This window comes from Lichenostomus cassidix, chromosome 6 (genome assembly GCF_008360975.1).
Source record: "Lichenostomus cassidix isolate B80296 chromosome 6, HeHo_3.0, whole genome shotgun sequence".
NCBI lineage: Eukaryota > Metazoa > Chordata > Aves > Passeriformes > Meliphagidae > Lichenostomus > Lichenostomus cassidix.
In genome coordinates this window covers 25,227,050-25,255,041 of record NC_139487.1, presented here as the reverse complement: position 1 = coordinate 25,255,041, position 27,992 = coordinate 25,227,050, and the positions used below count along the sequence as shown (strand labels likewise).

General features: G+C 40.7%; 1 protein-coding gene across 3 annotated transcripts in view; it reads right to left on the bottom strand.

Annotated features, from left to right (window-relative positions):
- The window catches only part of NRG3 (neuregulin 3), a 341,403-nt gene extending 313,866 nt beyond the window's left edge, over positions 1-27,537 (bottom strand). For 2 of the 3 annotated variants that reach the window (XM_085064085.1, XM_085064087.1), the window contains exon 1: positions 25,760-27,535. In XM_085064085.1, coding sequence (XP_084920211.1) covers positions 25,760-26,456 — 697 coding nt within the window. In that variant the 5' untranslated portion in view covers positions 26,457-27,535. Of the gene's footprint in view, positions 1-25,759 lie in introns of all 3 variants that reach the window. The other variant, XM_085064086.1, reaches the window with a different exon arrangement.
- Positions 27,538-27,992: the final 455 nt, after the last annotated feature.

Here is a 27,992-nt window from a genome sequence, read left to right as displayed (position 1 = left end):
ATTATTACTGATTTACACAATCCCGCGTTGGGCACAGATTATGCAATCTAGAATTACAGGTCCTTACATTTCAACTACCTTGTCTAAAATTCCACCCAGTCCTCTGAAGTTTTCTCCCCCAGCAGCACCTGCATCCAGCAGGGAGACAGCACAGGAGAAGTGCCATGAGGAGAACTGAGCTGTGGGCTGAAGCAGAGGGTTGAGGGAGCTCTGTTCAATAAAGGAGCAACCTGATCCTGTCGTGGATTCCTGCTGGAGAGCTGAGGGGAACTGACATATCACCTGCACCCAGATGACATTTCCAGCTGAAGCACCGTGCTGCTGCTTCTGGTACCGATTCATCACTCCTAAAGTTATCTACACAAGGAAAGCAAGGTCTGCACAGAGCAGGGGATGACACATTGCTTCTCTGACCATTTTGAGAGATAATAAAGAATTAAGGGATGGATGGACGGATGAATGGATGGATATTGCACATGTATATTTCCTTTCACTGCAAAGGGCACAGATTTGATTTGGTTCATGTTATTTACTCACAAGAATCAAAATTTAAAATAATCAGCAACATCAGTAGTAAGATGCACATTCCTATGATATAAACCAGCAGAAGTACACACAATAGATTGTAAGTGAAGACCTAATTCCTTCCTAGTGGTCATTATTTTAGTGGCCAGAAAATGCATTTTAAAAGTACCAACACAACTCAAACTAACTATATCAGATATCAGCATAGCTTTTACTCTAGAAGCTCTCTTGTAGATTCTTTTGAAGTAATTTTTCACATACACTGCATCAAGATAAGGGAAAAATGGCACAAAAATTCTGAGTATGGTTTTCATTAAAAAATTCAACTAAATTCAAGCAGGGGTAACAATCTTTAGCTGTTCCAGTTACATGTGAAATAGCGAAGTGCAACATGGAGAATAACAGGTTTTAACTATGACTGAAAAGAATATTTTTATTTCCCTTTATTTGATACATCATACAGTGATAGAGTAGTGAAGAACAGTAAGAGATATCAGCACCTTCAGTACACATTTAAAATATTAATTACAAAGCACAGCATATTTGGCAACTCCTCCACTGCTACTTCCACTCAAGTGTAAAACAACATTACTGTGAATTCTGATGTGCCATAGTCTTTCCACCTCAGGCAGTGATCTTAAACCTCATTAGCTGAGTAGGTCTGAGTGGGATCAGGACTGAAAATGTGCAAAGAGTCAAGATTCAAACCTGGAGGATATTTGTACGTGAGAAGAATCCAAGCACGCAAAGAGTTCATCTGCACATCTCTAATCCTCTCATTAGATACAAGAACCTGCACTTTCTTTCATACACCAGAGCAAACACCACGCTGAGAATGTTCCCCCAAGACTTTTAGAAATCAATTAATCTGGTTTTTATTTTTTGGTCTATTAAACATGATTTTACATGATACATACATACACTGACTTAGTGCTTTTGAGTGAACAAATGGTGTACAATCTCCCCTTTTCTGCAAGGCCATGTGATGAAATTAAGTGAAAAATACAAAGACATAAATGAGCTGGACTGGAGATTCTCTCAGAATATTACAAATCAGACAAGACTTCCTGTCCACTACTACAATCAGATTACTAGGAGCTAACTAACAGCTGTTTCCCACATCAGCTTTACCAGGATTTTGTCCAGAACAGCTGTTCCTTCACCTCACCTGCACTTACCCTAATCACCACATTTATGAGGTTTTATTATCAGTAGTCATTCAGAAGACTTTTGAACCCATGTACAATACCTTATTTGATTAAAAACCCACGCTACTCATTCAGAAAGCTCCTTTTACAGAGGTGGAATATTCTTTTTTGGTGCAAGCTATTTAGACCTGCAATTCAAAATTTTCTGACTTTATACCAGATTATTCAATGCATTAGTTACTTACTTGTCAAAATCAAGAATTTTTCCTTATTTCTGTATAACACACAGTTTCTCTTTTCTTCTCAATTATTAAAAATATACATATATATTTTTAGCTTTCCTTCCAGCATTCTCTGCCAAATTTAGCTATGATTAGACCTATGCCATTTTTAGAATTTCAAGGCTGCCAAACCGTTTGTCACAAAAACTAGAGCAATTCATGTTTGTTCCTTTTTAGTTACACTCTGATATAATTTAGCACTTGTCCATTGCCTAACATGGAGTGCTCTTAGCTTTTGCATTTTTATCTATTTTTGTTCATCCTCGTTACTCCCTTGTTGATTAACTTCCCTTTTTAATAATATTTTTTTAATCCAAAGGAGTTCTCTTTCACGATTAATGAGTTGTATTCTTTGGCATCTAATGAATCAGACTTGCACAGCTCCAATTATCTTGGAATTCTAGTATTCTTGTTTCAGCATTACCTCCCACTCCATTCCCTCCTAACCACATTCAAATTCCCATACATATATACTAAACTGAAAAATACGTCATGTTTACTCTGTGACATTGACTACACCGTGTTTTTACATATCAAACAAAACTGTCATGGTCACTTCTAGTTCAATGATCAGTGACTTTAAATAACAAGTGGCACAGCAAAATGCAGGTCTATGTAATCTGTGTTAGCTGTTTTTTCATAAAAAACTAACTACTGACTTCATACAACATTAATACCTGTGACATCATCAGTCCTTTCCCCATTCCCAAGAGGAACAGAAAGAGAGGAATCAATATGTGAAGAAGTGTGCTACATTTGTTCTACTCATCTTGTAAGGCAGGATATGGGGGAGAAGAAAATCACGTGGTCCATGAGAAATAACGCCCAACCTGAAAGGCACGCTGAGGAAAAAGGCTCCCCAGGAACAAACTACTGAGCTCAACTAGAAACTGCTTTTCATGAATTGAGAGCAGAGACACAATCATATAAATATGCTTCTTGGAAACTCCCCCAGTATATGCTTTAGGTGCAAAGTTTGGATTCTTAGCAAAGAATTTTCCCAGCCTTATTTTGTTTCCAATATTGAAAAAGAATTTGAAAAAGAGGGGGGAAAGACAAACAAAAGCAACTAGACAGGAAAGTTTTAGTGAAGTAATTGCTCTTCATGTTTTCCTAGAGGCACAGGTATGCCAATATATTTCACAGGATTGTCTGAGGTGGAAGAGACCCAGAAGGATCATCAAGTCCAACTCTTAGGTGCATGGCCCCCACACCTTGTGGTCAAACCCACACCCTTGGTGTTACTGGCACCATGCTCTGACCAACCGGGCTAATTTTCAGGTCACTGCAGGGACCTATTTTAAATTGCAGTGAGGAAAAGCACACTATTACTGAATTAAGTTTCCTGAAGTTTTATCTAAGGTCTTGTATTCTCAGCTGCTAGATCTTGTTTTGCTCATCCTTAAAATCCAAGTGTGTGTTCGGTGAGCAGAGTCTGCACCTCAGTGAAGAGGAAAGTAAAACATGTGCAGGGATGTACACCAGCAATCAATGAGTCAATTTTACAAACACTACATTGAAAGGGATGGTTAACACCATAACACCAAAATAATTTACACACACTTATTCCCCCTTCTATGAATAAGGCTTTCAAGTGGCCAAATCACTGATGAAAAGAAAATTGGGAACCCTTGAAAAATGTCATTGTGTATATGGTAATAATAGTGTTTCCAAAAGTTGATAAAATACGGATTTAATTATGCAGGTTCTTGTACATCAGTAACTTGCATGTGAGTAAGCTCCCTGCATAATAATATACATACATAATATACATTGATAATACACAATTATAACTGAATGCTTGTAATTATTCTCAGGATCAAAGCCCTTATTAAAAATTCAAATTAAAGTGTTATAATGGTAGTAGTCATGATGGACTTACATGTGGATATAATGAAATTAAGCCCTGTAATAAGTAGGATGTTTTGCATATACAATTACATAATCTTAAAAATGATCAGTGTAGGGCCGACAATTGCTAAAAGAAAAGAGATTGAAATGTGATGATATTACTGACATTTAGCAGGGAAATAAGAAAAACAGCAAAACTCAAACCTCAAGATTTCTTAGGAGACACAGTGAACCTACCAAATTACCAAAGTGACAGAAAACCTGAAGGCATGGGATGGTTGGCTATCTCTGGGCTAATGACCTGAAACTAATCTCTGGGTAATGACCAACATCGAGGCTCTGCAGCAAGGAAGGAGCTCATCAAGTCTGCAGGCTGGCAGCCCAGCTCCTGCAGCCCTCCAGACCAACTGCACAGTGCACTAAGGGGCACTTTGCCTTGCTGAACTGAAACTGCTACCCAACATAAACAGCTTGTTCTCATTCCCTGCATTCTGCAGGCTCTTCATGTGGTCACTACACCCAAAAGATTTGACAGGTTTTGTTTCAATATTGCTATGTCAGCATGAAGATAATTGAGTGAGTAGGGCTCTATGGAAATAGAGGTGTGCTTATTAAAAGGTATTTCCAGTGCAGCAGATTGAGACTAACAAATATTCTCAAGTGATGTGTTACAGAAATTCCCCAAGGGAAGTTATCCCCAGCCTGAATTCAGTGTCACTAATCCAGAAGGCAAAAATGTGTCAAAGCACTTGAGCTGTGGTATCAGTGACGCACCACCCTCTCCCTGTTCAGAACCTCGACTTCCATGTCCTATTTAAATCACATGCTCCTCAGAAGCAGGGCTCTGAGATGCTCAGATTGCACTAAATTTAAAGACCACTTCTGTAAAGAAGCTCCAGACATGCTTCTCTGTTCCTAGGGACAGAGTAATATCTCCCAAACTCTTATTTCATTTTAACTGAGACAGCGACGATGCCTAGTTTGTGCTTAAGGCCAAATATACTCATACTACTGCTAACAGCAGATTAATCATTGAATTGCTTTTAAAATAATGAACTATTTCTAGCACTAAAATGCTATAAAAGGTGTCTACCATCAGCAGAGGCACAGGTGAATTGGCAATAGCAGAGGGATGTACAGATGACATGAAAGAGCTGAGTTTGCCATCGATGCTTGGAGCAGGCTGGTGCTGCAGGAAGCCCAGGGCATGTCCACAGGCATGGGCACACCTGCAGCATCCCCCAGGCTGTGGGGTTCCAAAGACAGGGGAGGATGGCAGCTCTTCTGACTTAGAAACTGAGGAACAGCTCTGCAGTCTGAGACTGTAAGAAGTCATAGAAACATGGGAAAGAAACTACTGACACAAATACCACCAAAGGCTGGGACAACCTATGTTTAGATTTGTTTTCTGGCTTAGTAAGGATTAATATTTGCTTTTGTGGAAAACAAAGGTTAAAGACACTTAGAGCTGCCCACTTGGGCATAACCAGTTTGCTAAAGAAGATTATACATTGCAATTTGTTCTAAAATTTCAAGCATGCGTAAGAACATAAACCTATAAACTAAACCAGGTCCACCAGGGAGAATTGTTTCTAAACAAGATAGACATTGTAACATTCACCCATATCTCAGGAATTTATGTTTACTATCTAGTTCATGCTGTATTTCAAAGAGCATCCACCGTCAGTATTAGGAAACAAATGAAACGACATCATAAAACGTACAAAAATCATTGCGAGTTCCAACTCTATTTACACAACAATTTGTCAGATTCAGCATTGCTAACACTGTGTCCCTGCTGCATCCCACCAAAGGCATGGCAGCACAGCAAATGTGTCTTTTAACAGCAGCAGTCTAGGGCTTTTGTTTGGTTATAAAGTAAAGCTCTTGATCGTTATTACTTAGAGCAAAACTTTAGAAGTGTATAATGGATTATTTTTGCAGTATAAAATGGCTTACTTGGTAGTTTCCTGTAATAGCTCGCCCATGCATTAATTTCTTGAATCTATAAAAATGGTGTCTAGGTAATTTTTCCTGTAGTTTTCTTTTAAATATTATTCACTCAACACGCATATTGAGTTTCTTCATAAGTTTCTTACTAAAACCTTTTTTACTTAGTCTTGTCTCCTGCAGAGAAACAGCTTCCACAGCTAGTTTTTCCTAAGGGGGATGGGAAAAAAAAGACCTTTTTGTTGTACTCTTCACATATGTTTTGGATTTCTTTCACCTTTAAAAGGTGTGGTTTAAAATAAATAAGTAAATAAATAAACAAATGTTTTTTTCAACATAGGTGGTGAAAATATTGGAACTGAAATATTGGATTATACTCATTTCGTATCATTAACTTTTAAAGTGAAGAACTGTCCTCCATTCAATATTCAATAGATATGACAGCTACTGTTAAGAAGCAAAGTGCTTAAATTAGATTATAACTAGGGGAACACCAGTAGATTCAAAATGAGGGCTGAGGCTTCCTCACAAACAGTCCTGTTGTAATTGACAGTTACCTAGTTCTTTTCACTCTATTTATCAATCTGTAAAAATAAAGCCATTTTATACCATGATTGCTATTTCTGATGGCATTGGAAGTGTGCTTTGTAATTCTCAGCTAATAGTAAAGTTAAAGGCAACTACTAGCTTTAAGTTCAAATTAATAGCAAAATGTAGAACAGATTATGGAAAAGAAAAAAATAATATAAGAACAGTTTTATTTAGCACCTAGGGAAGGCAGGAAACATGAGGAAAATTAGGCTCCTTTTCTGGAGGCTCTGTTTATCTGGTATTGATTAGCATGTGTTCTGTCTGCTCAGACATACTGGGAACATTTGCCTTCACATTGTGCAGCCCAGAAAGGAACTACTGAAGAAGAAGAATTTGGGGATTAATCAGTGTGTTAATTGAGGTTATCTAGATAATGACAGATGGGAAGACCATACTGAGCAAGTCACTGTGGCAGTCATAGTCATCTGTTAAAACCAAAACTAATGGATACACAAACTGAAGTTCACTTGCTCATTGATTTTTATCCAGCTGCAGTGGACTATAAAAGAGCTATCGGGGAAAGCTATCCATTAGCTGTCAACTCAGAATGCCTTAAGAAGCAATTGCTAATCCTCCAATGATATCTCACTAAATCCTAATCTCTACAAATTGTTCTTGGAAGAAGCATTAAACTGGTCATCAAACCAGGTTTTTAATGCTTCTTAAGGCTTACTCAACCTGTAGCCCTTTAGAGATCATACAAAGTACTAAAATATTCAAAAGCAGATAAAAAATAAATCAGATGGGTATTGTCAACTGCAGGACTTCACCCTCCTGCAGTTTTGAGTGCTGTGAAATAAAAACAATACAGGAAAATGGACCATTATAATAAAAAAAATTAAAAATCCTGGCATTCATAAAAATTAAGATACTACCTTTTGTTTCAAATTTGCTTCACAATAAAATCTCCTATTATAAAAGGGTATAAAACACTAAAGTGGTGGAGATAGATTTATTAAAATTTCAGTGCTCATATCATTCCAAACAAACACTAAATAAAAACATATTATTTTTCTCACCTTAATAAAATCTTGATCGGCTCATCTAGAATTACATGATGCAACCACTAAAGTGGGTACAGCTACACCAGTATGAAGGTGATAAAAATTAACAGGTTCTGAGACTAACAGCATTTTAGGAAAGGAGAAAACAGTGATGGAGGTTGGAAAAAATAAATATATTGATTTAATTGAATAACTGCAAAATTATTAAAATGTCTCTCATATGTAGGTTAAAGGAAGCAAATCTTTTTGCTTCCCAGTGCCACAGAAGTAGTTCACATGAAGATTTTGGATTAGAGCTTCTGAGAGAGCATAGAGATAAAAATTACTGACTGCAGATAATAATCTAAAAAACTTGAAGTTCTTCAGCTGGGCTAAGCACAAGGCATGATGTATAAGCAGAAATGATCAACCACAGAGCACAGAAGACAAATGGCTAGCAAAAATGACACAAAAACGGCAAGACAGCCCAAAATAAAATTATTTAATTTTTTTTTTTAAAGCAAACTGATGCAAAGGGATCATCTATTCTATCTGTGCACCATACAAAGAACAACAAAAGGAGACTCATATTCGACCTTAGGAAAACTTTCAAACTTTCAATAGGTAAGGACTGCAAAACACTAGGATAGAATGGTCTTTGTGGAAGCAAAGGAAAGTTGGAAGCCACACACTTCTGTGGGAAGTGCAGTCTCAAGTTAGACCAGCTCTGAAAATAACATTTTTAGTCTATAAAAGGCAATTGAAGATGAAGATGAACACAATAAAAAATATATAAGTGGGCATACAGATTGGTTGGCAAAAATAATTTTTCAACGTGCAACATTACAGACCCAAGCTTATCAAATTAAATAAACATTTTACCAGCATTCTGCATTTTCAGAGAACATTTTTGTCAAATTAAGGAAGTTTTGAAATGTGATTCCTTTGTTCAAGAAGTTTTGACAGGAGTATACTAAAGGTTACCATGTCACAGAATTCTTCACAAACCTGAAAAGAACTTTTATTTAAGTTGTGTCTATTATTCGGTGAAATACATCAAGAACTAAAGGCAGGCAAATGTTCCTAACAAAGAAAAGAAATGGAGACTAAATCCAGATGACATTTTTGGCAGTGATGTCTGGCACTGAATGGGGCTGTGGGATAGATGCAAGAGGAATCACTGAATTCTGTCATCAACTTAAAGTCAACTTAAAACTTTACTGCATGTGACCTCCAGAAAAAAAAATATATATCTATATATTCATCCATATAGCAACATGCTATACAATTGCAAATTAAAAAGGATCCCAGTATCAGGATAAACAGAATATGGTGATATCTAATACACAATAAGAGGTTCTATTTTTTAAAATGCTCTATTTTCCTTTTAAATGCAATATTGTTCTATCTTCTCCTAAATGTTGAGAAATACGAAGAAAATGCAAAAGGCTTTTTCTTTCAAATGGTTTTATTCTTCATTTAATTACCTTCTCAGGGGGATAAAGCCACTACAAATTAACTGATCAAAACAAAGCTTAGTTAGTACCATATCTAAGGAACAAAGGCAACCTACTGTATTTCTTAAAGTTCTTCAGTGCACTGAAATATTTATTTGAATAATAATTTCTGGAAATTAGCAAGAACATCAAATTCAGAGGTAGAGAGTGTCAAAAAGGTGTTAAATTATAAAAAGAAATGCTCTGGGAAGTATAAATTATTCTAGAGGAAGCAGAAGAGACTCATAAAGCCCAGACAGCGTATTTTTAAATGAAAAATGGATCTCTTTTAAAGTCATGGAACAGTGCAGACATCTGTCATTTAGGATGCATGTCCACTCCACCCAAATTTCTTACTCTATTAGAATTTCAAAGTACCAGATAATGATCTAAAGTGAATAGAGGTAATTTAAAAAAATTAGCTGGATAACTATTTAAAAATGTAACCTTTTTCTTGATTGAAAATAGACACCTATTCCCACAAACACAAATTTTCCCAAGTGAAAGTGTAGTGGTATGTATATCCCAAAGAAGTTACCTACAACCAAGCAGCAGGGGAATTGAAGTGAATTAAGGAGCCATATGCTGAGGAGAGGACAGAGTGATTTAGCCTCCTGTCTCAGTGATGTCTGTGGCCCACACAGGACAAATCCAGCAGCTGTAAACCCAATGAACTGTAAAGGAAAGGAAGACCAAAAAGGGTGAAACACAGGAAACCATATCAAAGGATTGTTGGCATCCTCTCCAAATGAAGATCTTGTCTTCTGAAGGAAAAACCATCAGGAAACTGATCCTCCATCAGAGTCAGAGTGCTCTGCCTGCTCCTCAGCCAGCAAGTCTTTCATTTAACAGGAGTCACAGCTCTCCTGTGGTCATGCTCAGGCACATGCAAACTGGCAGGAACCACAAAGAACTCGCTTATATTGGAAGGGCTGATTACACAAATTCATCTCCTTGAGCACCATGCAATGCTTAGAAAAATGTCATGTTTAGGCAGAATGTCTATAGCAGGAATGTAATTTAAGGAATCGCAACACAGAATTTGAAAGATAGACCTGTATCACCATAAGAAAATGGGCATTTCTGGGGACAATTTTCAAATATGTTATCCCCATGTGTAACAGAAAATATACTCTTATTGTGTGAGGTTATTTAAAAACTAGTCACTTAAATGCAGTGATCATCAGAAAACTCTATCAGACAGGAGCTTGAACACTACTAAAGGTGAAAAAAGTCTTCAAACTCTTCTTCACGAAATAAGGAATGACTCAGAAGAGAGTGGATAACTTGACAACTTTCTACCTGATTGATGCAAGCAAATACAGAAAATTCTACTCCACTGTGGCCACTTAAAAGATCACAGAACACAGTAAATGGAAAAATGCGATTGTATTCTTGTAGTCTATTATTTTGTTGTTTCTAGCAGCAACAGCTGCTTCTTGGAACAGAAAGAAAAGGGTATCAGCAATCAGTTTTGACTCAGTTCTCACAGAAAAACAGAAGCTAATTCAAAACATGAGAGTATGATGCAGCTCAGTTATGACAGGAAAGGGAGATGACAAGAAAAACAACAGCCATTTCAAACAATAGGTAAAGCTTTTCAAAAGACTTGGGAAGTTGGAAAAAAGAAAAAGGAAGGAAATTAAATGGAAGGGGAAAAGCTAAGAATATAAAATATAAGCATTTCAAATAACATTGTAATTTAACCATGAGGGTATGGAGTCCTTCCTCTCCCTGAAACAGAGAGAACACAACAGGGGAGGACAGCAAGTGAAATGATAATACATCCTCTCTAAAATAAAATGTGTCCTGAGCAAATGATTCAGAAAACCAAGAGAATTTTAAAAGCTATTAGGTAAAGGCAATAAATAAAGTATTTAAGTGTATCAGTCACAGGAAGGCTATGAAAGAATCAGATGTTCTACTAAAAGATCAGGCATCAATAATGGATACTGAAGATAAATTACTCCTGTGCATTGATCTTTACCTCAGAACATGATGGAGAAACATCTTCTACAAACTTCGTATTTCCAGTAGGAACCACTTATAGAGAAAATAAAGCACTTATATAAAAGAAGCATAAAGATTCTAGAAGCATAAAGAAAGATTCTAGAAGATTACTTTCTAAAGCTCATAGCAAATTCCAGGGCACTTGCCCAAAAATAAAATATAATCTGATAAAACCCCCAAAATCATAATACATGAAAAACCAGAAACATATGTCAAACTATGCCTCTGACTGTCACAAAGGTGGGCCAAGATATTCCGAATATTTCTCTCTCCAAAGGATTTCATATTATTGTTGGACACTAGAGAAAACACATAAGAATTAATCAAGTTTTGAATACAACCAAGTTATTATCTGCTTAATAGGAAACCAGTATCAAATTTATGTTTTTCAGTTGGCCACATCATTTTTTTGACCCTAATCAGCAAGTGACAGAGAAATGAAAATTCAGGAGAAACACATGGGAATTGGCAAGAAACAAGCAAGACACAATGCCATTACTGGATTTCCACAGTCACTTCAAAAGAAATCCCAAATTTAGAGTTCTTTTCTTCTTCTTAGAATTTTAAAAGACAGAGCTGCCCTTCATGATAATTTTTTTTTTAAATCAGCATTTTGGATGAAATAATACTAAAAGGAAAATAAAAATGATGTGAGCACCATTAAGGTGGACACAACCTGTCAGGGACAATTCTCTGTTCGGTGAGACACGACAGCTTTTCAACAAGGTTCCAGGGTGGAGAGACACAGCACACCCAGGTGATGAGGACAGTGACAATAAAATGTTAATTCAATACAGAGTGCAGAGGGAGCATGGACAGAAAAACAGGTTAAGCTGGCTAGGAAATCTTTTGTTTGGGAAATTGAAAAGATCCACTGAAATATCCCACTGTATGTGGAATTCTTTATCTAGTCCATATTAATTCTTTCTCTTTGGTAGTACCAACTATTTCAGGAGAATCCCTGGGAGAAACACTACAGGATCCTGTGCTGCAGAGCACAACAGGAATTGTTCCCAGATTATATCACCTGATTGTGGGCACAGCACATCATCCTGGGGCAATTTCCTTCTTAGCTCTTCAATAATTCACCTTCTGGCAGGAGTCTTATCATAACAAATTAGGTCTAAGAGAAAGCACGCTAAATATTCAGAATACAAACAGTTCCACCAGCTTTTCCAATCTCCTGAGCTTCTAAATCTGTCTCTCTCATTTCCTCTCAGCATGAGGCCTCTGCTCCTACCCCTACTGTCCTGTTCTCTCTGGGTATTTCTGGAGGAGCTGAACTGAACAGCAACAGTGGGAGAATCAGCCCAGAACACTGAAAATGGCATTCACAATTTCACTGCATCAGCAAAGCACAGGCAGCATAGCATACATCAAAAAAATGAAATGAGGAAAGACAGCTCCTGCTAGGTTTATTATGTACATACCTTCCAAATAATATATCACCTGGGAATAACTGTTACATATCCCTATTTAAAAGGTTCTACAGAACCCATCAGTGAAATTTCTATATAGTTATTAAGGTGTATGCTTTGAGAAACAAATATAGCAGAATATTTTAGATTTCATACCTATTGCAAGGCCAAACCATACAGTTGATTTTAAAATGTACAGTACCGACTCCTCCTTTGATCATATCTTGATTTCATGTAAAAACTCCAAATATACCATGTGTTGGGGTTTTTTAGTTTTTTTTACAAAACTATCTAAAAACCTAAAAATCCCCCTTTCTATGATATCCCTCCCAGTGACTATACACACTAGTTACACAATCCACTGCTTATCTCTATGAGAAGTCAGGCATTCGGTAGAGCTTCCCATGGTTTAAAAAAGAGTCCCTGGCACTTCAGAGAACTGAATTTCTTTTTTTTTACCAATCAAGATTGAGAGAAACACTGAGAGTCATAAAAAATATAAAATATAAAAACTCTGTCGAAACCCTTCTACACAGCTACCAGCCCACCATTCAGTGAAAGGAGCCTTCTTGTCAGGCATGACTGTTCCAGACCAGTAGATTTTCAACCTCTCCCATATCAGGCCATTTGTAGGCTTCAGCAGTCAACTACCTGTAGGAACCCCCATGACTGCCTGGGGAACAGACATCCCACCTTGTGGGGTGCCCACCACACCCTCTGGTCACAAAAAGGATGCCAATCCCAAGGTTAATATCACCAATCTATCCAGTTATTACTCCTCCTTGTTTTCAATCCATTTCATTATCCTATTTGCAACTGAAATATTCCCAGCTCTCCATTCCAAACAGCAGATTGTGCCACTTAGTGGCAATTAAATGCCCTAAAAGCATTAAAAAGGCTATTACCAAAACATGTTTTTCAAACACCAGTGTAAATCATTTCATATAGGCTTTGAAATTCATAATGAGTGAGTCTTCAATGCAAACATGTGTGTTGGGGTCCTACATCTAGGTATTTATACAACATTTATCCTCAGTAATAATTAATGATACAAAACCTTTCTCCAAAATACTGAATATATGAGCACTTTATGAGCACTTTAAGAGCATAAATAGTTTCTTGCCCATCACTAGTAAGCTTCTCTTCAACAGACATTGTTTTTAAACCCCAAACCTAACAGCAGGGTGAATAAGCAAATAAACTACTTTAAAGGCTCTACATTTGCATTTGCTATTTACATTTGAAAGCTAATAACATTTCAAGTTATGAAAAACATTTCAGCTAATTAAAAAAAAAAATAAAGTAACGAGCAACTCAAACTTTGTTGATACTGGAATCCTATTGTTGGAAGTTGGGAAGTGAAAAGTTACATCCCTTCACCAGAGACACAGAAAAAAACATTTGCCAATTTTTCTCCAGCTGTATTGGTTGATCTACTACAATACCTCTCCCATAAAACATCTCATTATCCATCTGAGATTCCCTCTAATAAATGCTTTTTTATTGTTAGATTTTTTTTTCTTAAGAGATCAACATAGTTACACTTCATGAAAGTCAACTATGAGCAAATGCAGAACAACAGACTAGGCTAAGCAAGTCACTCCTTTGTAACTGTTTATTTTAAATGTTAGCTAGAGCCCACTTTTTCTCACTTATCTCATTGGGTTTGGATTTGGATTAGGATCCCACCTACTCAGAGAGCATTTTGACTCTATCTATAGAAGACTACACCATACTGAAAGTGTTTCTTCCTTTGATGTGAGATATGGCAACAATAACACTTTGGTTCTAAAATATAACAAGACAGTAACATAAAACAGAGTAGTTACTAAAATTCCCAGTGACAAGTGATTATAAATTTGAGCTAAAAAGATTTAAATGAGGTTGTCATAATGGCAGGCTTTGGCCTAATGAGTGTCCTAAATTCAGACCTGATTCAACTCACTGCAGGACAAAAATAAAGAATTACTAACTAGAGTAACTGGCTTGCTAGGGTGTCTCACAGCCAGCCCTGCCCTCCTGTCAGGTACAGCCCGTCATCTGGGGACAGATCTTGGCTATTATTGGAAATATATTTTTAAATCACCCCAAAAAATAAAAACTTCTGTCCCTTCCTCTTTAGTATTTAAGTCCAATAGATTTCACTGTCAGAATTATCAGAAATGACCAGATACTCAAGCAACAGAACAATCAAGGATATCAGGTACTTTCTGAAATTTAAAACAAGACTTGTGAACTATATTTCCTTATTATTTTTTGAATATTCATTAACACATACCTCACTTCTCATCTGTACCTCTTCACCATATCTTTATTTCACAAATAAGAAAATCTGAGCTTGAGGAAAAGGAAGGGACCACTCCTGGTCTCCTAACTTCCAGTAACCAATAGTCCTGGATCTTTTACTTTCATTGAGGTTTTAACAACTTTTTGGGATCAATACCAGAACAAGAAGCAAGCTAAAGCAGTGAAAAAGAAGTCACTCTACAGCAGCTGACCATGAGAACAGCTCTACACTGCCAAAGTCACTCTTTTCCAGGTGGAAGGGGAAAGTCAAGATGATTGTGTCCAGCTGTACCAGGCAAGGGCAGAGCTCCAGAGCAGGCAGAGCACAGCGTTTATTCACTCCTGAGCACTCCTTAAAAGAAGGATCTCCACCCACACACTACAAGACTTGCCTTTTCTGCACCTAGTGGGAAAAGTTCCTTTGTTATGTAACGGATGAAATCATTACACAAAGTAACTATCAAAAAGGTGAAATGCTGTTGACTCTCTGCTATTACATCCGGGATTTTGGGTTTGCTGGGGATTTTTTATGTCAACTGATCTTCCATAACAGCTACTGAAATTGCATCTCACATATATTTAATTTAATATCTTCCTGATTTGCTTTATTTATGTTTCGATTATCCCAACCTCTATTCATGCAGTTGAACTGAACTTAGAAGCTTTTAATTACCTCTTTGCCAATGAAGGGTTGAAGCAAAATCTGGTGATAATTAGAAGAAATTCACTATGTTTGGACTCCAAATACTTCTTAATGAAGAGTTCTCATGCAAAACATTCAATCTAATGCTTGTCTGTGGTCTATCCTGCTTCTTGCTGCGATTCTTACTGAAGTGCTGACCAGCTCCCACCGAATATTCAGTTACATGAGTTCCTCAGATTATAATTCTACTTCACGACACAAAAATATAGGAAATTTATTGTTAAGTAGTATCTGTTAGGAAGAAAGTCAAGGAGTCTATTCTGCAATATAGATTGCATTCATAAACAGGATTAAAAATGCAAAAAAAAATTGAGTGTTACAATTTTAAGGGATGGTTGAAAAAATAATCTCTAATTAAATAATTCAAATGTAATGTGTCTAATTAATTAGATATAATCTTACAGTATCTTCTTAAAAGCATTTAAAAAAAACCTAAGCTCCCTAATACACCCACACTGCTTTTAAGCAGCCAAAATTCTCACAGTGTGCAATTAAAACATCTCACAAGAGTTAATAACCTTTTTATCACCTAACATACCTCATCCTCACTGTAAAACTACCCACCATCATCTCTTTAGTAAGGAATTTTATTGCTATGCCTGTCCAATACACTTTATTTTCTATAGGTGCATCACTGACTAGTCAGGTAGCCAGTTAAAATCAGGGGTAAGTGTATTTTAATTATCACAAAATTTAAATAAATATGTGCTCATGGTTCCAAACTGTGCACTGTAAACAAACCAGGAATGAGCTCAGTAGCTTCTCAGTCTGTGTGTGTTCAGTTCATATTTATAGATCCACCTTACAGCAGCAAAGCAAAGCTGGCTACAAATCCCCTACATCTGCCAAGGTGACAGAGGACAGCTTTCCAAATGTATGCAAACACAAGGTGCAATCAAGCCTGGTAGTGCACCAAATACTGAAATCCAGTAGGTGCAAGAGATCTCTTCATCCTCCTGTAAAATAACAGTTACAGTATCAAACTCTCCTCCTCTTAAACACTTCACACACTAGCATTTCAGCTTCATAATATCAGATAAAATTCAGCCATCCAAGAACCAAAACCTGAAAGAATCCCCTAGCAGGCAGATACTTCTAAAACCAATTTAAAATATTAAGTTACTATTCATGCTTTTCATTTATGACTAAGTAAGGCTCTATAAAGAAAGTGCCCCAGATATGAAAAGGTATTAGAAACACTTCTTTCCCTCTGTGTGTTTGTAGAGAGCAAGGCAGGATAGTCAATGCTGGCAGAGGCAAGGCAGAGGTTTTGTCTCCCCAGACCAGGCCAGCCTGGGCAGAGCTCACCCCTCACCCTGCTGCCCACCCTCCACCCTTCCTCTCTGAGGCAAGGTGCCAGCAGCCACCAAACACCACAAGCTCACCCTCCCCAGCACAAATGAGACTCAGGGCACCCTGGGAATGTGGCATTTTCTCTGTTGGTTTTATGATGATGGGCAGCAAGGTCTGCACAGCTCAGAAGGTAATTAGTTGAGGCAAAGAAGAACCTCCTAACAGAGAGAGTAGAAACTGTGCCCATGTGCACTGTGAAAACCTCCTGCAGTCACCAGCAGACTGCTTCATTTCACTATCAGTGCTTTGAGATAATCACTGCATTTAAAAGGGTGTCTATTATAAACTCAAAACCAGCACCAATGATAACTTTCACCTGTCATTATAATTTATAAATTGTTCTAGTTTACAACCTGTACTTTTCTAACATTTTTTGGTTGATGAAAACTAATTACAATCAACTTCATTACACTGAGATACAGCTTAAAAATAAGCAGCTGACCCTGTGAAATGTGTTGTATGCTCTATTATAATAAGTAATAAAGATTGAAATCTAAAAGCAAAAGAAACACAATCTGCTTAAGGAAAAAGTCATTGCTGTATGTATTTATGCATTGCATTTAAGCTTTCTAGTTACTACCCCCTCAAAAAAGAATTTAAAAATGAGGGGATTGAACTTTTACCACTATGACCATTATGTATCTGGGCCAGATTTCAGGCTAAAGACTAATATGGTTTAGCTACTTATGAAATAATTATAAAAGTACCTCTACCCTTCTAAATCAGGAGCACTGACACTCATCAGAATAATCCCCTCAGTTAAGTTCCTGAACCCACTGCCCACTGAACCCTGGCACAGCAAAGCCTGGCAGGAAAATCACCGTACCATTTCAGTGCAGCTTATCTCTGGGTTCCCAACAAAACCCCTGCTTCTCTTTTGTGAATTCACTCACAGATTGAACAAGGAAATTAATTTTCTCTCCACACAACGCCACTCTTAAAAAAAAACATTAACAAAGCAACCCCTTTGGAAGACAATTGCTAGATTGTTTTTAGTGAGTATTATACAATCAGTTCCAAGTCAAAACTTCTGGGATAGCTTAGTACTACTGTAATGATAACCCACTAACCACTTGTACTGTAATTCACCAGGGGAGAGGAAACAAAGATTCCCCACTTTTTTTTTCAATATACAATGGTATTACTCAGCCACTGAGAAGCTACAGCTCTGAGGCACCCTGAGCACACTACTGGCAATGCTATTTTCCTATGCACTGAACTGGGAGACATGAGCGAGCATCAGCCTTGCACAATGCAGCACGATTTTGCAGGTTAGCAACACTTTTTGGTAGAAATTCCTTGGTTTTGTTAAACTCTTGATTACATTCAGAAGCAGCACAGCAAATGCAGGCTAGGTTGAACATTTTCTAAGTTCCTTGTCAACCACTTGTCATTGCAGTAAAAGCAGGCCACCAACACCCTTCCAGGAGAATAACACACCTCATCTCAATGCTTCCTTTACAGGTTCTGACATCAGTGAGAATACTCAGGTCTGGAAAAGAGGCTATTTGCTATTAATACTAATTTAGGGCTTGCTATTACACAGTGCTACAGCCCCTCTGTCTGGTAACAGCCAGCAATCAGGGCTCAGCTCCTGCTGAACTAGAATCTTGAACTTTAACAGGAATGATGCTGTGAAAACAACAATGTAAAGTTTTTTCATGATTTTGGTTTCAGAAAACAACTAGATCCTAAAATACATCTCGCCATTCCTAATGTTTTAGAAGGCATTCTCTATCTATAAGCTTCATGGAAAAGTCTGCTTTGGCACATAGGGAGCTGAGAAAATAATCAATGAGAAAAACTACAAAACTAGAAATATTTTCAAGAATAATGAAAAATAAAAATCAGAAAAGAAATAATTTTAAAGTGATGTGTAAAAGGATTCACGACCCACATATCTTGTGACAGTCTCCAGCTAAGCAACTACAGTCCTCCAGAACACAAAGATTTTTACTACTGAATTCATTTCAGGCAAAGGGTAAACAGGATAATGGTTTATTTTTCAAGGCAGTGCTAAGAACACACACACAAGAAAATGTACTAATGGAAACTCAGTTCCAATAAGCACATTTCAATAATGTTGGCAGCTTTTAAACAGCTGATGTACATTTACTTACACAGGCATGTTTTGTAAGCACTCACACTGCAATCTAAGACAGACTAACACGTTTAATCACACAGATGTTCACATCAATTGGCCCTGATTCTGCAGATGCCTAACTTACAGAGAGAAAATGCGTCACTACCACACCCCAAACTGGGCCTATAATGTTTGCAACATTTGGCCTTATAGCAATCTCATTATAAAGAAATGGAAGAATATGAACTACTTCATAGAGCACAACTTCGACACAGAATACTATTGGGATATTTTTTCCTCAATTCTTTACTATGAGAGTTACAAGATGCCTCTGTGAAAGGACTGAATTTTTACACAGACTAAAACACGAATTAAGTTTTCTACAAAGAGCACCTACCACATTGCCAATATAGATGCACTGCTAATGTGCATCTTTCCTATGAGAGGAAAATACAAGTGGTGGGAAGAGATGGGACACACCTGTAGGGGCCTTAGAATTGCCAAGAGATTAATTCAAATTAAAAAAAAAAAAGAAAAAAAAAAAAGAAAATCCACAAACCCAAAAACTAACAAACTAAAAAATGTTAAAGTAAAAAGAGGAGACTTTGCAGGTTTCTGGGTGGATTTTACAGGACTAAAACAGAATTCAGGTATTCTTTTTACCCAGTTATGTTTCCATTAGACAGCAAGTTTCTTCCATTCTACTGGAGCTTTCCCCAAATGTTTAACTCTTGCAGAAATAAAAAAATAAAATCACTCTGAGGAAAAAACATGAATCAATTTGTACTTAAAAATCAGTTGCTCAACATGATGTGAAGTGAATTATCTTTGAAGCTGAATAGTTTATCTCCTGCAGTCAGCAGCCAACATATCGACACCAAAACAAAAAAAAAAGAAAAAAAGGAGGAGTCAGGAATAATGTGTTGTAAAAAAGACCTGAAAATCATGGAATCCTCCTATTTAAATGCTACATAAGAAAAAAAGCTTTGGAAATGCAAAATACTGGTCTTAGAGGACAGAAAATATGGAATACTGGAAAAATCATTTTATCTATATTTTTTAAATATTACTAGAGTAATATCGAGTATATTGATGAAGCTCAGGAACAAACATTTAAACACCTAGCAATAGCATTTAGTTAATGCATTTTTCTCTGCTATCTCCAAATTTCACCAGGAAGAGTTGATCCAATTAGGCATTTCTTCCGTGAAAAGGACATGGAAATTTAAAAGTGCAGTTGCTATTTTAATTTTCCTTGTGGCTGCTTTATTCAATTTTTTCCTCTTGAAGGCATTCTACCAAGGGCCCCAGAAACCTGTGTGATAGAAAGCAGAAACCCATTCAAAAAGCACTTGCCCACCTATGCTCATTTGCTTTCTCTGTGCTACTTAGAAGCTGCCTGAGTGTTCATCCTCTGTGCTGTCCAGGACTGAAGTGCCTTCACTCCACCCCCACTGGGAGCTCCTTTCCTCCAATGAAGATGCACTTTTACTCCCTGGAGTAGATGGAGATTAGCTATGAAGGGGAAGTTAAAGAAAGACAGCAGGTTTATGAGCTGTCCAGCTTGGAAATTGAGTTCTGAGCAATGAGAAAACACAGCCCCAGTTTTGCTCTCAAGCACAGTCACCTCATTAAATGACACTTCCAGCCCTCACCATATCCAAGAACTAACTCCCTTGCAGGAAGAAAACATCTCCATAACACAAAGTATTTAACTGTTTTTCCTGTGTTTTGTCTACTCTTATAGTGCAAAATAGTAATAAAAAAGTACTTGTGCTTAATAGTAACAGTGACTTCAAACTCCTTCCACACAGCAGAACTTGAAAGAGACTTCCAAATTAAAAAAGAAGCACTTCAGCTTGGCATTCAGTCCATCCAACGAGCTGCAATGAAACCTCTGGGTTTCTCTTCTGAACCCCACTGAAAGGACAAACACCAGAACCAAAGCAGCCAAGACTGGTCCTGGGGTTACTGCAGGCTTTGAGATCCTGATCCTCCTCAAAAACCAGCACTGTGCAAATGCACAAATCCATGCTTGTATCACTTGCACATGTGCACACTGAAAATGGAGTATTGCACAGGTGCTCAAACCCAAGAAGCTCAAGAAGAAACCACCAGGCTCAGAGACAAGTAAGTCTCCACTTCTAACCAATTTATCTATATGTACTTGTGACCAAGTCATCCCACATGATGTTACTAAGCACTTTCTCTTCTGCAGCTTGTTTCCAAACAAATCCCAGGAGAAATCAGCAAAACCAAACACTGGTATGTTTCAGGTACTTCCTGAGAGCCACATAGGCTATAAAATGGAAAGTCAAGGCCAAATCCACAGCAGTCCATGTGTTTACTGGGCTTTGCAGGGGGTTTCACAGCAATGAGTCACATGATAAATGTACTGCAACTCTAGACACAATATTGTAGATAGAGACATGTCTTTTCCTTTAATTTTTAATTTCCATTTTCTGTGGGTTTAGATAAACCATCGACATTACTTTAGCATAATCCTTTGCAATGAATCAATACTTTAATTTAATAATGGTATTCTGTTGTCAACATATAATATATCACATAATGTCCTTGTATAGATGCAAAAAAATATGCCAAATAAAATGCAAGGCTTTGCTTTCACCAGTGATCACAGGTTAAATCAATGTAATGACAAACTTTACAGTCCCCAGAAGAATTTCCATCAGGGTTAAAAATCAGCATGGAATAATTCCAGCCATATCCCTTCCACTCATCATTCCAGTGCTGTGTAAGCTCTTCTAGGTCATAGGATTCCAACAATCACTTTAATAAAGGGAAGAGAGAAGAAATATACCTGAATAGAATCAATGTACATATCTGAGTGGGGCTTATTTGAATATTCCACTTCTTTACAAATTCAGTGATAACTGCTGTAGTCCCTAACTATAAAGAAGATTAAAAATGGAAAATGGAATTATGTCCGGTGTCATCCCTCTTAATTGAAACAGATGAAGGAAGTTATAGTAGTAAAATATGAAAAATAAAATAAATTACAATAACTTTTATTTCAGTGATGTGGCTGCAAATCTGTATTTGTTACTTTTATCTTGATGGTAGCCTTCCCGTCAACAAGTATTTAAGATGGGAAACACAAATCTAATCATGTCTGTGGTCCTGACTGAAGGTATGTGACTAGACAGTAAGTGGGAATGAAGAAGAAGCAAATGCTCTTAAAACTCCCAGTTGTTTGCCTCAGTATTTTTTTCCAATTCAACAGCTTTTGAAGCATTTAAAATTGATAGATAACTGGCATATTAATCTCAGTTACTGGCAAAGGCACATGCTTCACAGTCACGTGTGCTTCCCTGGATTTCAATGACAGCTCACGCTCATCAAGAGAAGCGTTTGCAGTCCATGTCATTTGCTGGCAGAACGCTTCAGAGCTCTGGGAAGAGTAGGTCTGGTTTTACTACGGTTTGGCACCTCCCACAACACCCTCCAGTTGGTGAAAACCCCGCAGTTCCATCTAAGTGTCATCCTTAATGTGAAAAAGATATTTGAGTCAGTGCAAAATAAAACAAACAGCTTTTACCAAAATGTCAGTGCTGGTAACAGTGCATCTGCCAGATGCTTGTTACTTGAACCCATGCCGTGCATAACAAACAGTCAGAGATATGACGAGGATAAACGACTGGACCAGAAAATCTTTAGCAGGAAATCAAAGTATACTCAGGCTCACAAAAAAGTTGCAATTGGACTTCAGAAGATATATTGATTAAGTGTTCTGTAACATCTCTTTTCTTGGTTTCTATGCATTAGTTGAGCCCCACCTGCCTGACCTCAGTTCTCTGCATTAGCCTTTGGTCACATGAACACAAGGGAAACCACAGTGCTATTTCATAGCTGAATTCACACAGGAATTCTTATAAGCACAGTATCTCAATTTAAAGATAATAACATTACTGAAGAACCCAGAATACCATGGAAAATGCATATTGGAAAAATCAGGGCATGACACTTTAGAAATGAAACCAATGACTTGCTAAAAACAAAACCTCACTGGCATGTTCCAGTCTGTTGGTTGATTTTTCTTATCTACAGGCTGGACTATCCTTCTAGATCAGTGATTGACTTTTACACTGAGCAGTGGATGAAGAGGCTTATGCTGAAAAGACACAGTCCATACGAGACATGGAAAACACATGCAGGCACAAGATACAGAGCGAGATTTGATGAGTAAGTGGCTTTTGCTTAGTCAGAACCTGAAGGATCTTCATCAAGAACTTTCAAAACAGCTAAGAGATAGCTTGACTTTGAGTGAAACACAACCAAGAATTATTGTCATTATGCACACCCACAAAAAAGAAGAGATTTCACAACATCTCCTCAGATGAATACACACACAGAGAAAAGGCTTTACCAACATCTGTTCAGGTGGGCAATCATCTGGCTTTCTGGAGAAATAACTCCTGATTTGCCTTCCATTTTCTTAAGTTCTATTCTGAGCCCATTTTAGCATGTTAAAACAATTAAATAAACTACAACACAAAGCACTATAAATAAAGACAGCTGCTTCTTTTCTTAAAAGCTGTGAAATGCTAAATAACCTATGACTCCTGCCCACATGTGTGCCTGGCCAAGCCAGAGGATCACACAAGGGCGTGCACTATTTTAAAAGCTGGGGCATGAGATTCATCATGACAGATTTGTATTCACAAGGTACAACAGGATCCATGACTTTCATTTCAATAGCAGCTGGAACAACGGGCACAGAAGGAACATGAAGCTCAACCTGGGAAATTAGGCTGAATTTGTTTTAAAAAATTCCCTTTCTTACTGAGAGCTATTAGTAGCAGACACAGATACTTGCTTTGGGGTCACACCATGTCAGCAGTTCACAGCAGAAAGACTGCATTTCTCCTTTCTCTCCCCTCAGTGGATACTGCAGCCTCAAAGAATTTTACATGTATCCTTAGAGATGCTCATATGTATCAGGAGAGTACAGCTGTAGGCTTAGAAAAAATGTTCATATGCCCTACAAATTCAAATCCTTTTTTATGTAATCTATTTAATCTTCCATTAATGATAATCTCTGCTATCAATGTGCCCAAACAGGGTCAATTTCTGCTGGATTTGCACTTCTTGCATTTCCATCCTATAACCGAGCTGCATTTAATGAAGGGAAACACCCTGCTGTAAAAGGTATTAGCTGTGTCCCTAAACCAAAAAATAGTTAGGAAGCTCTGCAACTGCCAGGAACATTTCAAGATTGTGGTTTTTCTTCTTCCTTTGTGTGTCTTGCATGGAGGAGAGCCCTGCCAGCTGAACATTATTTATTAATCAGGATATTCCTGCCTTCTATACCTTGTAAGGAGACAGCCTAGAGGAACAGAAATTGCTGTGGATTTCTCTTACATATCCGAAGAGATACAAAGGGGAGAAAGGAAGAGATTGCAAGGGAGCATTTAGACCCTAACAGATCCCACCTGGCAAGCCCAGGCAGATACACACACAGATCACAGCAGCTTGAAAAACCATTTAACATCTCTGGTTCACGCAAGGATTGAAAATAGAGACATGGGTTGAAAATCCAGCTTCATTTGCTGCTTTGTTTTTAAGCAGTGCCCTATACAGCTCTCTACACCTGAGTGAAACAGGTTGGGCTCAGCTCCACAAAAGATTTTTCCTTCTGGTAACTTCTGACTTCCTTAGGTCGTAGCTGCAGAATGTGCAGGCTTGGACACACCTGTAAGGGATGCTTCTCCCTCAATTACTGTGGCAGACACAGGAGAAATAAGTTACTGCCTCGTTTGCTCCTCTGATTTAGTGATAGTTTTATTCGTGATCATTCCCAGCCATCCACCACCTGCACACCCACCCACCCACCCACACATACACATCCAATTTGCTGTTCTCCCAATTTTGTCAATTCACAAGATCAGCTTGCTCTGCCTATACTCTCTGCCCCAGTGCTTACATCAGGTAGATTTAATAGACAAAATAAAGTTCATGTTGCTTTCTAACAAAATCCTCCAGCAGAATAGCCCTACATTAGCATACAAAAGGGGAGCCCTGGGCTGTAAAAGTGATCAGGTGGTAGCGTTCAATTGAACTGACGTTCCCAGCAGCAGCAACTAAGAGTTAATGGAGGACACCCGGCTTTTCATTTCCTCTACTGCATCCAAGAAAGCGCAGAAGATTACTATAATACAGTATAATTGAGCATTTCACTAAATAGCACCACACGGAAGTTCTTTTGGCAAGGATTGCATTTGTCCTAAGTAACCTTTATGAGAAGCTGGAAGTTGATGCACCCAGACCAAATGAATTTTCAGCTTTAGCCCGAATCCTTAGGTTTGTGCTTGGGAGGGTGGGAAGAAGCAGCCACCAAGCATCAATCGGAGAACTAGCCCCCTCCTCTGCTTAAAAAAAAAATAGTCAGTTACAGCAACACGGTGCTGCGGCTACACACGGGAGCCGGCAAAGCACTGGGATGGGTCTGCATATCCGCGGGGGTGCCCTGGGCTCCTTCCTGGGGGAGCTGGCAGCAGCTCCTTCAGGAGCCGGCACCGGGACGGAGAGAGCATCCCTGCGGAGCCCGCCCTCGTTTCAAGGCAGACGAGTGTGCGGGAAGCCAAACTCCGTCACCAGCAGAGAAGCACATGCACAATCCGCCCCGCACCTCCTAAAGACCACTCTCCTCATTGCCCCTTCTGGGGGGTCATCAGTGGTCCCTCTCCCTCAGATACCTCCCAGCATCTCCTAAGTATATTTCGCAGACCAGTCTGGAAGGGGAAAGGGTGTGAGTCTACATTTTTCCTAAAAACCACAATGAAAAGCAGTCTCTTCAAATGGCTGCTCCTGCCTCAACATCCATCACACAAGCAGGGAACTTGTGGGGGCAAAAAGGGGGCGCAAGCAGGTAAGGGAGAAAGAAGGGCAAACTTAGGAGCTGTCCAGCGCGGCAGCAACCGCACGGGAACGACACGGCGGCCACCTCCGACCGACGCATCGCCCCGGCCCGACCCCGCCGGCGCTCGGCCAGCGCCGGGTCTGGACGGGGCGAGACGCGCACCGGGCGGCCCGAGGGCGCGGGGCGGCCGGCAACACTTACGGGTTTTGGGGGTCGTGCTGGCCTCCGGCGTGGTGGTGGTCGACTCCTGGAAGGGAGACAAGGTCCAGGACGGCGCCGAGTCGTGGACGTAGATCTTGTAGGAGGAGGTAGCGTGTGCCGCAGTGGGCCAGGCGGGCAGCGGCGGGGTGCTGGGGGCGGCGGGCGGCGGCCGGGCGCCGCGGCCGGCGGTGCCGGGGGGGCCGCTGGCGGGCGGTGCCGTGTGCGGCGCCGGGGGGTGCCTGGCCGCGGTGGGCCGCGGGCCGCCCCGCGCAGGGCCGCGGGTGCCGGGGGGCCGCGGGGGAGCCCGGCTCATGGTGGTGAGGCGGGGGCTGACACGGCTGGGCGGCCGCGGCGTGGCGGCGGCGGTGGTCTCCGCGCCGCGCGGGGGTGCGGTGGGCTTGGAGAGGAAGAAGGGGTCCTGCCCCACGCCCTTGGCGTCCATCAGCTCGGTGGGGACGTACTCCTTGACGGAGCCCACCACGATCCACTTGAGCAGCATGAGGCTGAGCCCCAGCCCGATGAAGCCGATGAAGAGGGGTACCACGCACAGCCACGTCTGCTGCCGGTTCCAGACGATGCAGTCGCTGCAGCGCAGCTCCCGCGGCGGCCCCCCGGCCCCATCCCCGCCCGGGCCCCCCGCCGCAGCCGCCGCCTCCGCCGCCCCGGGCGCCGCGGCGCCGGCAGCCCCCTCGCTCATCCTAGGGGCCGTCCGCAGCGCCGCCGCGGCCCCGGGGCATCAGCGCGCCGCGGCTGCCGGCGGCATGCGGCGGAGGAGAGCGGAGGGGAGCGCGGCGCGGTGCGGAGCGGAGCGGGCGGCGGGAGCGCCCCGCTCAGTCACGCCGCCGGCACGGCATGCCCCGCGCCGCGCCGCCCCGCGCAGCCTCCCGCGGCCGCGGAGTCAGCGGGACGGCCGCGCCATCCGCCGGGCGCCCTCCTCTAGCGCTGCTCGCTGCAGCCTCGTCGCTCTTCTTCTTGTCCCTCCGCTATAAGGTTTTTCCTTTTTCTTTTTTTTTTTTTTTTCCGGGTAATAAGTCGCAAGGATCAGCCTCCTCGGCTTATTTATTTTTTATCCCAAGCGTGCGGCTCCGGCGACGGGCAGGTACATTCCTTCACATTCACGCACCTTCTCTCCTCTCCCCTCGGGGCTGGGGGATCCTTTCTTTCCGTCTTTCTTTCCTTCCTTCCCTCCCCCGCCCGCTCGGCTCCTGCCTATGCCCGGCCGCGGCGCAGCAGCATCCCTCGGCGGCTCCGCGGGGAGGCGGCGGCGCGGCGCAGCGCACCCGCCACTCCGCGGCCCCGCGGCCAACCCGCGGCCGGCGCCGGGCCAGGGAGGCCGATCCGCGGGCGGGGCCCGGGGCAGGAGGCACGGCTCGGCACGGCTCCGCGCAGCTCCTCCGCGCCCGCGCTAAGTCCGGCCCGGCATCAAAACTCCAGCGAGGATTCCCGAAAAAAAAATATTTAAATAATCCACACACTCGCAAAAATAAAAATAAAGAGGAAACCCTGGAGGGGAGCGGCAATGACCCAGTCGGCAAAAAATAATACGGATCCGGCAAGGAAACGGGCACGCAAAGGCAGCTCCTGCCAAGCTTGCAGCTTCGGCTCGATTGTGTATTCCTCTGGCAGCGCCGCGGAGGCAGGCGAGCGCGCACCGAGCAAGGCGCCTCCCACCAAAGCCTAATGGTGGTTTCTTAATGCGCACAAGATAAATAAATGATCCAGGCAAACCCCTCGGGAGGGTGTATGCTACGGCAAACGGAGCCTAGGAAAGAAAGGAAGGGGAAAGAAAAGAAAAAGCAAAGAGAAAGGGGCGGGGGTGTGGGGTGGGGGCGAAGCTCCCGAGCCCATCCTGTGGTAGCGATCCAGTAGGCTGGTGCTGCATGTCAGAAAAGACATGTGTGCGGGAGCGGCGAGGCGGTGAGCGTGCGGCGGAGGTGGAGACACCTTCCCAGAGAGCCGGGCGGCGTCCAGGGCTCAGGACAGAGGTGCTCCCACCCTGGTGCTATCCCGGCAACTATCGACTGGCAGCATTTTGTTGCTCTTGTTTCTAATGGGATTCGCTAAAGAAAAAACAACCCACCAGACACCTGCAACGAAAGGACAGCTCTTTTCAGCAGCTGGGGGGAAACTGATGGCACAGCCGCATACTGAGGTTGCCAGACAAGTTTTGATATTTTAACCACTCCTGCTTATTTGGTCTACGCCAAAGTTGAATTCCCAAGTTCAATGTAGT